The 12,800-nt window shown below is 39.5% G+C and overlaps 1 protein-coding gene across 1 annotated transcript in view; it reads right to left on the reverse strand.

Moving 5' to 3' along the window:
• Positions 1-12,112, reverse strand: part of LOC126365914 (phospholipase DDHD2) — a 213,888-nt gene extending 201,776 nt beyond the window's left edge. Inside the window, exon 1 of the mRNA XM_050008651.1 lies at positions 11,625-12,112. Coding sequence (XP_049864608.1) covers positions 11,625-11,769 — 145 coding nt within the window. The 5' untranslated portion in view covers positions 11,770-12,112. The remainder of the gene's footprint in view (positions 1-11,624) is intronic.
• Positions 12,113-12,800: the final 688 nt, after the last annotated feature.

The raw sequence follows: 12,800 nt of genomic DNA on the forward strand, positions 1-12,800 counted from the left end.
ATCTGATTTTACTGTCATGTTTTTTCATGAACCATGGACCTTGCCGTTGGTGGGAAGGCTTGCGGGCCTCAACAATAAAGATAGTCGTAGCATAGGTGCAACCACAACGGAGGGGTATCTGTTGAGAGACCAGGCAAACGTGTGGTTCCTGAAGAGGGACAGCAGCCTTTTCAGTAGCTACAGGGGCAGCAGTCTGGATGATTGACTGATCTGGCCTTGTAACACTAACCAAAACGGCCTTGCATTGCTGGCACTGCGAAAGGCTGTAAGGAAGGGGAAACTACAGCCGTAATTTTTCCTGAGGGCATGCAGCTTTACTGTATGGTTAAATGATGATGGCGTCCTCTTGAGTAAAATATTCCAGAGGTAAAATAGTCCCCCATTCGGATCTCTGGGCAGGGACTACTCAAGAGGACGTCGTTATCAGGAGAAACAAAAATGGTGTTCTACAGATCGGACCGTGGAATGTCAGATCCCTTAATTAGGCAGGTAGGTTAGAAAATTTAAAAAGGGAAATGGATAGGATAAAGTTAGATATAGTAGGAATTAGTGAAGTTTGGTGGCAGGAGGAACAAGACTTTTGGTCAGGTGAATACAGGGTTATAAATACAAAATCAAATAGGGGTAATGCAGGAGTAGGTTTAATAATGAATAAAAAAATAGGAGTATGGGTAAGCTACTACAAACAGCATAGTGAATGCATTATTGTGGCCAAGATAAGCACGAAGCCCACGTCTACTACAGTAGTACAAGTTTATATCCCAACTAGCTCTGCAGATGAGGAAGAAATTGATGAAATGTATGAGGAGATAGAAGAAATCATTCAGGTAGTGAAGGGTGACAAAAATTTAATAGTCATGTGTGACTGGAATTAGAGAGTAGGAAAAGGGAGAGAAGGAAACATAGTAGGTGAATATGGATTGGGACTAAGAACTGAAAAAGGAAGCCCCCTGATAGAATTTTGCGCAGAGCATAAGTTAATCATAGCTAACACTTTGTTCAAGAATCATAAAAAAGGTTGTATACATGGAAGAACCCTGGATTATATAATAGTGAGACAGAGATTTAGGAACCAGGTTTTAAACTGTAAGACATTTCCAGTGGCAGATGTGTAGATTAAAACTGAAGAAACTGCAAAAAAGTGGGAATTTAAGGACATGGGACCTGGATAAATTGAAAGAACCACAGGTTGTACAGAGTTTCAGGGAGAGCATAAGGGAACAATTGACAGGAATGGGAGAAAGAAATACAGTAGAAGAATGGGTAGCTTTGAGGGATGAAATAGTGAAGGCAGCAGAGGATCAAATAGGTAAGAAGACGAGGTCTAGTGGAAACCATTGGGTAACAGAAGAAATATTGAATTTAATTCATGAAAGGAGAAAATATAAAAATGCAGTAAATGATGCAGACAAAAAGGAACACAAACGTCTTAAAAATGATATCGACAGGAAGTGCAAAATGGCTAAGCAGGGAAGGCTAAAGGATAAATGTAAGGATGTAGAGGCTTATCTCACTAGGGGTAAGATAGATACTGCCTACAGGAAAATTAATGAGACCTTTGGAGATAGGAGAACCACTTGCATGAATATCAAGAGCTTTGATGGAAAAACAGTTCTAAGCAAAGAGGGGAAAGCAGAAATGTGGAAGGAGTATATAGACGTGTCTATACAAGGGCGATGTACTTGACGACAATATTATGGAAATGAAAGAGGATGTACATGAAGATTAAATGGGAGATATGATATTGTGTGAAGAGTTTGACAGAGTTGAAGGAGCACTGAAAGACCTGAGTCGAAACAAGGCCCCCGGAGTAGACAACATTCCACTAGAACTACTGACAGCCTTGGGAGAGCCAGCCCTGACAAAGCTACCATTTGGTGAACAAGATGTATGAGACAGGCAAAATACCGTCAGACTTCAAGAAGAATATAATAATTCCAATCCCAAAGAAAGCAGATGTTGACAGATGTGAAAATTACCAACCTGTCAGTTTAATAAGTCACAGCTGCAAAATACTAACGTGAATTCTTTACAGACGAATGGAAAAATTGATAGAAGCCGACCTTGGGGAAGATCAGTTTGGATTCCGTAGAAATGTTGGAACATGTGAGGCAATACTGACCCCTATGACTTATCTTAGAAGAAAGATTAAGGAAAGGCAAACCTACATTTCTAGCATTTGTAGACTCAGAGAAAGCTTTTGACAATGTTGACTGGAATAGTCTCTTTCAAATTCTGAAGGTGGCAGGGGCAAAATACAGGGAGCGAAAGGCTATTTACAATTTGTACAGAAACCAGATGGTAGTTATAAGAGTCGAGGGACGTGAAAGGGGAGCAATGGTTGGGGAGGGAGTGATACAGGGTTGTAGCCTATCCCCGATGTTATTCAATCTGTATATTGAGCAAGCAATAAAGGAAACAAAAGAAAAGTTCGGAGTAGGAATTAAAATCCATGGAGAAAAAATAAAAACTTTGAGGTCCGGAGATGACATTGTAATTCTGTCAGAGACAGCAAAGGACTTGGAATAGCAGCTAAACGGAATGGACAGTGTCTTGAAAGGAGGGTATAAGACGAACTTCAACAAAAGCAAAATGAGGGTAATGGAATGTAGTCGAATTAAATCGAGAGATGCTGAGGGAATTAGATTAGGAAATGAGACACTTAAAGTAGTAAAGGAGTTTTGCTATTTGGGGAGAAAAATGACTGATGATGGTCGAAGTAGAGAGGAAATAAAATGTAGAATGGCAATGGCAAGTGTGAGGCAATACTGACCCCCATGACTTATCTTAGAAGAAAGATTAAGGAAAGGCAAACCTACATTTCTAGCATTTGTATACTTAGAGAAAGCTTTTGACAATAACTGATAGCTTTGTGTTGTAGATCCTTAGAATACATTCTGAGCTCAAACAGAAAGACCTACCTTCCCTAAGGTAAGTCTTTCCGCTCCCGGGATGGAAATGACTCCTTACCCTCTCCCTTAAAACCTACATCCTTTCGTCTTTCCCTCTCCTTCCCTCTTTCCTAACAAAGCAACCGTGGGTTGCGCAAGCTTGTAATTTGTGTGCATGTTTGTGTGGGTTTTTTGTCTCTATCAACATACCAACGCTTTCGTTTGGTAAGTTACAGCATCTTTGTTTTTAGATATATGACAATATATTGATACAGATAGACTGCTTCTCACTGTACAGATGACACACTGAGTTGCAGACAGGCACAACAAAAACACTATTACACATAAGCCTTTGGCCAAAGCCTTGTTCAGAAAGGAAACACACACGCATTCACACAAGCAAGCACACCTCGTGCAAACATGACCACTATCTCCAGCTGCTATGGCCTTAACTTTAAATCATAATTTAGAGAATTTGATCATTTTCATGTTCTGCATAGGCCTACTTCAGAAAAATGTGAATGTAAAACAATGGACATTGTGCTGGCCTTCACCTTACATAAAGGATGTCAATGGTGACTGGCACTACAGAGACAGTGAGAAACAAATAAAATTGCTAAAATCAAGAAAGGACCTTGGGACCAATATAATCCCTATCACCATTCTATACACAATGCAAAATTAACCAGTATCTTAACTGTAATACACCATAGATCTCTTGAACAAAACCTATGCACAGTGCTTGGAAAATTGTGCAGGTCACTTGTGTGTGTCTATGAGATGCACACCAGAAATGATACACAAAATTAATATTCACTATAACTGATAGCTTTGTGTTGTAGGTCCTTAGAATACATTCTGAGCTCAATCATAATGAAGTATATCGAAAAGCATTATCTCCTCAATACCATCCAGCACAGATTCCAAAAACATCAGTAATGTGAAATTCAGGTGGATCTTGACTTCTGAAAAGTAAGTAAGATGGTAAAGTTCTGCATTCTGTCCCTAGAAGGGGCAATTAGATCCGACCAACCACCATGTCTTTCTCTGCCAGTGGCATCACTGGATGCAGTAGGGAGGGGCATGTGGTCAGCACACTGCTCTCCCAGTTGCCATTGGGTTTCTTGACCTTGGTTCTGCTACTAATCAGTCAAGTAGCTCCTCAATTGGTCTCTAGGCTAAATGCACCCTGTACCACTCCTCCCACCTAGAAAAAAATCCTGTGCTACATGGGGAATCAAACTCGCAGTCTCCATATAGCAGTCAGTTGCGCTGATCTGTCAGCTATGGAGGTGGACAAAATTGGCACCAAGGGGCTGAATGCAACCCAGTCCATCCTCCCACCAAGGACAAATCCCTGACAGTACCGAAAATCGAACACAGGTCTGCCACAAGGGGGTACGTCATGTTGACCACTTGGCTTCAGCGGCAGACTTCTGAAAAGTATCTACATACATATTCCGCAAGCCACCATACGGTGCATGGCAGAGGGTACCTTATACCACCACTAGCTATTTCCATACCTGTTCCACCCATAAATGGAGCGAGGGAAAAACTACCATCTACATTCGTCCGTAAGATCGCTAATTTCTCTTATCTTATCTTTCTGGTCCTGGTGTGAAATGTACACCAGTGGCAGCAGAACTGTTCTGCAAGCGGCCTTAAATGCCCCCCCCCCCCCCTTAATAGAGCCTCACAGAAAGAACATCTTGCCTCCAGAGATTACCATCTCAGTTCATAAAGCATCTCTGTAATACCTGTATGCTGATCAAATGAACCAGTAACAAATCTAGCAGCATGCATGCCTCTGAATGACTTCAATGTCTTCCTGTAATTCAAGTTGGTGGGGATTTCACACCCTCGAGCAATATTCGAGAACGGATCGCACTAGTGTGCTACATGCTTTCTCCTCTATAAATCAACTACACTTCTCTGAAATTCTCGCAATAAACTGAAATCAACCATTCATCTGGAATACTACCATGCTACATGCTCATCCCATTCATGTCACTTTACAAATTTACACCTAGACATTTAATCAATACAACTGTGTCCATCAGCACACAACTGTGGTGTATTAGAACAAAAGGATTTTTTCCCCTACTCATCTGCATTAACTTTCATTTTTCTGCATTTAGAGCAAGCTGCCATTATTCGCACCAACTAGAAATTTTGTCTAAGTCCTCTTGAATCCTCCTACAATCATTCAACAACAATACATTCTTGTACACTATAACGTCATCAGCAAACAGCCAGAGACTATTGCTCACCCTGCCCATCAGGGCATGATCATATTGAGAATTCCTGCAAGGCAAGATGTAAAATGTTTTCTTGGATAGAGAACTAAAGAGGGGTACAGAACAACAGTAGTAGTTACATAGTGCCCCAAATCTCTGAATTTTTCACAGATTATGTGTGATGGGACCTATTTGTATGCAGCATCAACCAAAGTACTCACTGGATGCTTGTCTATTACCTAATACAAATTTTCTGAATGTAGCTTGCAGTTTTAGTTTTGTGACTAAAAGTGGGTTATATACAGCAAAGAGCAGTTGACTACATATAATGTGAACACAGATAACCAGATCCCTACAGATCATTCTGTCACCGACATCAATATTTCAATCAAAATATCCACGGGTGTACTGCCGGTCTACAGTGTCCAACGGGTACAATATTTTGGCGATCATACATGTCGCCATCATCAGGTGAACTGACGGACTGAGCTCCTGTGAACGTGCCAGCACGGAGATCCGTACGCTATGGCTGCTAAGAGGGAACTGGGTTCGGTCGCGGCGGCGGCCCGTTGGACACTGTAGACTGGCAGAACACCCGTGGATATTTTGATTATCAAATATGCCGGGAGAAACTCAAGATCATATCAATATTTCAGGTGCTGGTCACTATCACACTCAAGCTCGAATAACCTCAGGCATGCCTCAGAGATGCGTTGGAACTCTTGCTGTTGAAGCTGTATATTAATGAACTTTTTTTTTTTTGTCATCAGTCTACTTACTGGTTTGATGCGGCCCGTCACGAATTCCTTTCCTGTGCTAACCTCTTCATCTCAGAGTAGCACTTGCAACCTACGTCCTCAATTATTTGCTTGACGTATTTCAATCTCTGTCTTCCTCTACAGTTGTTGCCCTCTACAGCTCCCTCTAGTACCATGGAAGTCATTCCCTCATGTCTTAGCAGATGTCCTATCATCCTGGCCCTTCTCCTTATCAGTGTTTTCCACATATTCCTTTCCTCTCCGATTCTGCGTAGGACCTCCTCTTTCCTTAACTTATCAGTCCACCTAATTTTTAACATTCGTCTATAGCACCACATCTCAAAGGCTTCGATTCTCTTCCGTTCCGGTTTTCCCACAGTTCATGTTTCACTACCATACAATGCTGTACTCAAGACATACATCCTCAGAAATTTCTTCCTCAAATTAAGGCTGGTATTTGATATTAGTAGACTTCTCTTGGCCAGAAATGCCTTTTTTGCCAGAGCGAGTCTGCTTTTGATGTCCTCCTTGCTCCGTCCGTCATTGGTTATTTTACTGCCTAGGTAGCAGAATTCCTTAACTTCATTGACTTCGTGACCATCAATCCTGATGTTAAGTTTCTCGCTGTTCTCATTTCTACCACTTCTCATTACCTTCGTCTTTCTCCGATTTACTCTCAATCCATACTGTGTACTCATTAGACTGTTCATTCCGTTCAGCAGATAATTTAATTCCTCTTCACTTTCACTCAGGATAGCAATGTCATCAGCGAATCGTATCATTGATATCCTTTCACCTTGTATTTTAATTCCACCCCTGAACCTTTCTTTTATTTCCATCATTGCTTCCTCGATGTACAGATTGAAGAGTAGCGGCGAAAGGCTACAGCCTTGTCTTACTCCCTTCTTAATATGAGCACTTCGTTCTTGATCGTCCACTTTTATTATTCCCTCTTGGTTGTTGTACAAATTGCATATGACCCGTCTCTCCCTATAGCTTACCCCTACTTTTTTCAGAATCTTGAACAGCTTGCACCATTTTATATTGTCGAACGCTTTTTCCAGGTCGACAAATCCTATGAATATGTCTTGATTTTTCTTTAGCCTTGCTTTCATTATTAGCCGTAACATCATTATTGCCTCTCTCGTGCCTTTACTTTTCCTGAAGCCAAACTGGTCGTCACCTAGCGCATTCTCAATTTTCTTTTCCATTCTTCTGTATATTATTCTTGTAAGCAGCTTCGATGCATGAGCTGTTAAGCTGATTGTGTGATAATTCTCGCACTTGTCAGCTCTTGCCGTCTTCGGAATTGTGTGGATGATGCTTTTCCGAAAGTCAGATGGTATGTCGCCAGACTCATATATTCTACACACCAAATTGAATAGTCGTTTTGTTGGCACTTCCCCTAATGATTTAAAAATTCTGATGGAATGTTATCTATCCCTTCTGCCTTATTTGACCGTAAGTCCTCCAAAGCTCTTTTAAATTCTGATTCTAATACTGGATCCCCTATCTCTTCTAAATCGACTCCTGTTTCTTCTTCTATCACATCAGACAAATATTCACCCTCATAGAGGCTTTCGATGTATTCTTTCCAACCTATCTGCTCTCTCCTCTGCATTTAACAGTGGAATTTCCGTTGCACTCTTAATGTTACCACCATTGCTTTTAATGTCACCAAAGGTTGTTTTGACTTTCCTGTATGCTGAGTCTGTCCTTCCGACAATCATATCTTTTTCGATGTCTTCACATTTTTCCTGCAGCCATTTCATCTTAGCTTCCCTGAACTTCCTATTTATTTCATTCCTCAGCGACTTGTATTTCTGTATCCCTGATTTTCCCGGAACATGTTTGTATTCCTCCTTTCATCAATCAACTGAAGTATTTCTTATGTTACCCATGGTTTCTTCGCAGCTACCTTCTTTGTACCTATGTTTTCCTTCCCAATGACTTGGTAGCTCAAACTGATTTTCTTGGTGATGTAGATATTTACTCATATCTGAATAACAAGTATCTGAATAACAAGTATCCAGGAAGAAACTAGTAAGTTTTCAAAGTCACAAAGACTAGTAACTTTTCCCCTACAATATTAATGACCAACAACTGGGATTATGCAAATCCTACTAATATCTGGATATAACAATTTATGACGACATGAAACGGAATGATTACATCAACTTAATTGGAGGTAAAGTAGGTGGCAGACTTCGATTCTACAGTTGTGCTTACAAATCACTTACATATCACACCCTAGAAAAATTGAAGGATAGAACTAAACAGGGATACTGCATGTAGGCCTATATAAAAAAGGGCAGAACAATGCCACTTAACTGCAATAACCTACTTTGAGAAACAATGTTAAGTGTTCGATATGTGAAAATAGTACAGCCCCCAATGTATTTTTTCTGCAGGATTGGTACTATCTGTACAAATACAGTTTATACTCAGCACAGTGGCTGATGGGAGCAACCTTGAACAGGAACTGCCTTTACGGTTACTTCCATCAGCAACTGCACCAAGTGTCAACTTGGTTTGCATGGACAGTAAAGACAAACTAAGACTAATTACAGCTTGCGCAGAGTCATATAAGAATTCTTTCTTCCTTTGTTATGTATATGACTGGAACGGTGGGAAAATTTAATATATGGTACAATGGGGTACAGAGCATAGATGCAGGTGATGCTGAGAGGCACAGCCTGGGCTTCGTGTAAAGCAGTTTCTTCTTCTCGAACAAGTCTGATAGTCACATTTTAATCTTGAAATCTTTAGAAATAGGTAAGTAAAATAAGTGATGATACAGGTTTACAGAATTAATGAATTTCTTAAAACAAATTTTATATTTTGGGTTCTTATTGATAAAATGGAAATGTTAATGCTTACAGACTAACTGGTGATTCTATCTCCTTTCAACCCTGTGGAGAAGTGCCAATCTGAAACTGTTAATTTTCTTACAAAAATTTTAAAAAATGTTGAAACATTTGGATCCTGGTGTACAATTTCATCCAAGTCAAGTGGCAGCACTTCACCGAAACTGAAGCACTTCTCTACTCCTGTTGATCTATGACTATGGTGTGACATATCAATTGAAACCATTTGTCCCTATATTCTCAAACAATTTAGCAGGACAGTTTTTAAGCATTGCAACACCATGGTTAATACAAGTGTTAGATCTTCAGTAAAGCTCATATTATCCAAGTTTCTTCTGACTAGACATGAGGAGGGGTGTGTAATAATACAGTAATGCATGAACAGCCTGGCAAAAGGGCAAGATTACAAGGCATTCTAAATTGCCTATTGGAAAATTCCCCACAGTTAATAAACATTTTTAGGAGTGTACATACTGACCTGGAGCATACTCTACCATCCTCCATAGATTTACTTACTGCTTAACACATATTGGTACATTTATCAACTGGATAGAAGTTGTACCTCTTGAAACATTGAAACAGAGACAGCAGGAACAGCATTTTCAAATCCTGGATTACTACCTTATGGGTATACCACAACAATTACATATCAGGGAATAGAGTTTGAATCTAACACATTCTGAGCCTTAGCAAATATCTGTGGCGGTAAAATGACTAGAATGGCTGCATACTACCCACAAGCTAATGGAAAAATTAAAAGGCTTTGCTGTACACTGAAGAGTTTACAACTAAATGCTGTAATATGTTACCCTCAATATTAGTGGGCTAAGGTTACACATTCTGGAATGCAAGCAATTCTGCAGTGGCAGAAATGTTGTAAAGTAGTACATTGAAATTACAAGGAGAATTCTTCTGGGAACTTCATATTACAATGGACATTGATCTCCCGAGTTTCATAATTGAGCTGAAGAAAAGAATAAATCACATGAAACCTACAGAGAATTCCCACGAGACCAAAGAAACTCATTTCATCCACAAGGTTCCTGAAAGGACAAGTCATGTATCCTTGTTGCAAGTGATAAGTTAAAGATTGGGAACACACATCACGCACCACCAGAGGGCACCATGAAACACATCAAGATGACATTTACAAACACAGCCAACTCATAAACACTGTGCTTTAATGACATCACACACCACAACACCCTTATGTCACAGGTCAAAGCAGACGGGTGAAATCGAGTACTTCCATTGACCCAGAATGAGGACTGTAAACAAATATAAGAAATGACTTGTGAAATAAAAAATGTTGCTGCAACTAATATAACTGTTTGGTTTCATCTGATTTTGTATCAAACATAAGTGATATGAACCTCCAGGATTTGGCTTAATTAGAATTCCTACTAAACATAAGAGTTAAGACCCCATAGTTACGCATTTCTGGCCTTTTCCATAAAATGATCTATGCTTATTGTCAAAAGTACAATCATACAGACTACCAACTGAAATTTGTGACTGGACTGAGGACTTTTTGGTACAGAGGATACATGTTATCTTGGATGGAAAGTCATCGTCAGATGTAGAAGTAACTTTAGTTGTGTGTGTCAGGGAAGTGTGTTTGGACCGTTGCTGTTCACGTTGTTTATTATGACCTTGCAGACAATATTAACAGTAACCTCAGAAATTTTGCAGATGATAAAGTTATCCATAATGAAGTACTATCTGAAAGAAGCTGCTATAAATATTCAACCATATCTCGACAAGATTTCAAAGTGGTGCAAGGATTGGGAACTTACTTTAAATGCTCAAAAATGTAAAATTTTTTGCTTCACAAAAATGTAGTGTCCTACGAGTGCAATAATGCACCATTGTTGGAATCAACCAACTCATACACATACCAGGATGCCTTGTAAGGTTATGAAATGGAAAGATCACATAGGACCAGTTGTGGGTAAAACAGGTAGTAGACATTAGTTTATTGGTAGAATACTAGGGAAGTGGTATCATCTACAAAGGAGACTACTTACAAATCACACATGTGTCCTGTTCTAAAGTAGTGCTGAAGTTTGAGGGGCACATACCAAATAGTACCAACTGCGGGCGCTGAATGTATACAGAGAGTGGCAGCATGAATGGTCACAGGTTTGTCTGATCCATATGAGTGTCACAGAGATACTGAAGGAACTGAACTGGCAGACTCTAGAAGACAGATGTAAACTATCCCACGTAAGTCTATCAACAGTGTTTCAAGAACTGGCTTTGCATGATGGTTCTAGGAATGTACTACAATCACCTATATATCACTCACATAGGGACCATGAGAATAAAATTAGAACAATTACTGCATGCACAGAGGCATTCAAAGCATCATTCTTACCACACTCCATAAGTGAATAAAGTGAAAAGAAACCCTATGAACTGGTAAGTGGGACGTACCCTATGACATGCACCTCACAGTGGTTTGTAGAGTGTGGATGCAGATGTAGTTACAGGATGAGTGACGCACACTATAACAGCTTCATTTGAAGGATCTTTGAGATGTACAAATGAGACTAAAGTAAAACATCATTTAAATTTTGTTTATTATTTATGGTTATTATGTGTTGACAACCGGTAATACTGTAATAAACTTAACATTCCTGCAACGACCAATTTATAAAAAATCGCCGCACATAAGAGTGTAAAAGCATACATAGGAAGTAGGTTGAAAGTAGAAAAGCTTTTGTTTACTAACTTCTTGCTTCAATTGTTAACATACTTTCAAAATACCTTAGAGTAATTCTAGCAAATTCATCTACCCATACAAACTAGTTTCGCAACAGCTACCACCTGTGAAGTAAAAGAATCAGTTTTAAAAAAAACTTAACGTACCATCTGGCAATACAGGATCCGCTTGAGAGACAGGCACTAGAAGAGGATTTTCCGAAAAGTTTTCGAATGGAAAGCCACTCCCAGCAGCAAATAACAATGGGTTATTTACGACTTTTGGGTTGTCACGTCTCGCTCTATCGCCCATTTCCAAACAACAATACCTAACCAAATCTTCTCAGTCAAAACAACTGTAAAAACATGTCCGATTCCGGAACATCTAAGATTACAACTTCAAGATATTCCTAATCAACAGTATCAAACGGACTAAGTAATTTTGAAGACTCGAACCACCTCCGACTGTCCCGTGAGAGACCTTTACTTATTTATTTATTTAATAATTTATTCTCAGCTATCACAAATTAGAAGATTTTAAAATACATGAAAATAATATTTGACCATCATCGTAGATACTTTTAAGTCACATACAGATAGAAGCACAGTATCTGCCATACAGAGTCACAGACTATGACAATGTTCATAAAAGCGCTACTTGAAACTTTTGACAAGGATGACTGTGTCCAGGTAGACTTGTACAAGGTTTTTGACGATGATGAGTTTTGACCATGAAATATCACTAAACACGTTGGAAGCACTAGGTGTTAGAGGAACAGCAAACGAGTGACTTTAGTCTTACCTGATAAACAGGAATCAGAAAGCAGAGATAGTTCCCACGTCAGATAATGACAAATTTTTAGTAATGCAGTTGTCAGACAGGAAACATGTAACCTATGTGTTCCTCATGGCAGCGTATTGGGTCCAATTAATGTTTGTTGGAGACCTTCCAAATAACATAATGGCCGATTCGCACTAGACGTCAACGGAACGGTAGGTCAAATCATGTCACACCAACATCATAGTGTATTAACACTCGATGGAACCTCAGGTCAATTAGCTTAGCTCGGTACCAGATGGTGAAACTAGTAAACATAAAGTAGTAAGGATGATTAAAGGCCTCAAATGAAAAATGTCAGCAGGTGTAGATGAAGTGCCACTGTCACTTACAATCCTTACTCCTTCAAAACTTTCAAAGTACTTGCCTCACATTGTTAGTTTATCAAACACTAAAGGAGCATTCCCCGATAGATTAAAAATATGAGTGGTACTTTTATTCAAGAGTGGTAATAATGATAAAGTTGAAAATTATCAAGCTATTCCACTCCTCTCAGCATTCTCTAA

Source organism: Schistocerca gregaria, chromosome 4, assembly GCF_023897955.1.
Source record: "Schistocerca gregaria isolate iqSchGreg1 chromosome 4, iqSchGreg1.2, whole genome shotgun sequence".
NCBI classification, from domain to species: Eukaryota; Metazoa; Arthropoda; class Insecta; order Orthoptera; family Acrididae; genus Schistocerca; species Schistocerca gregaria.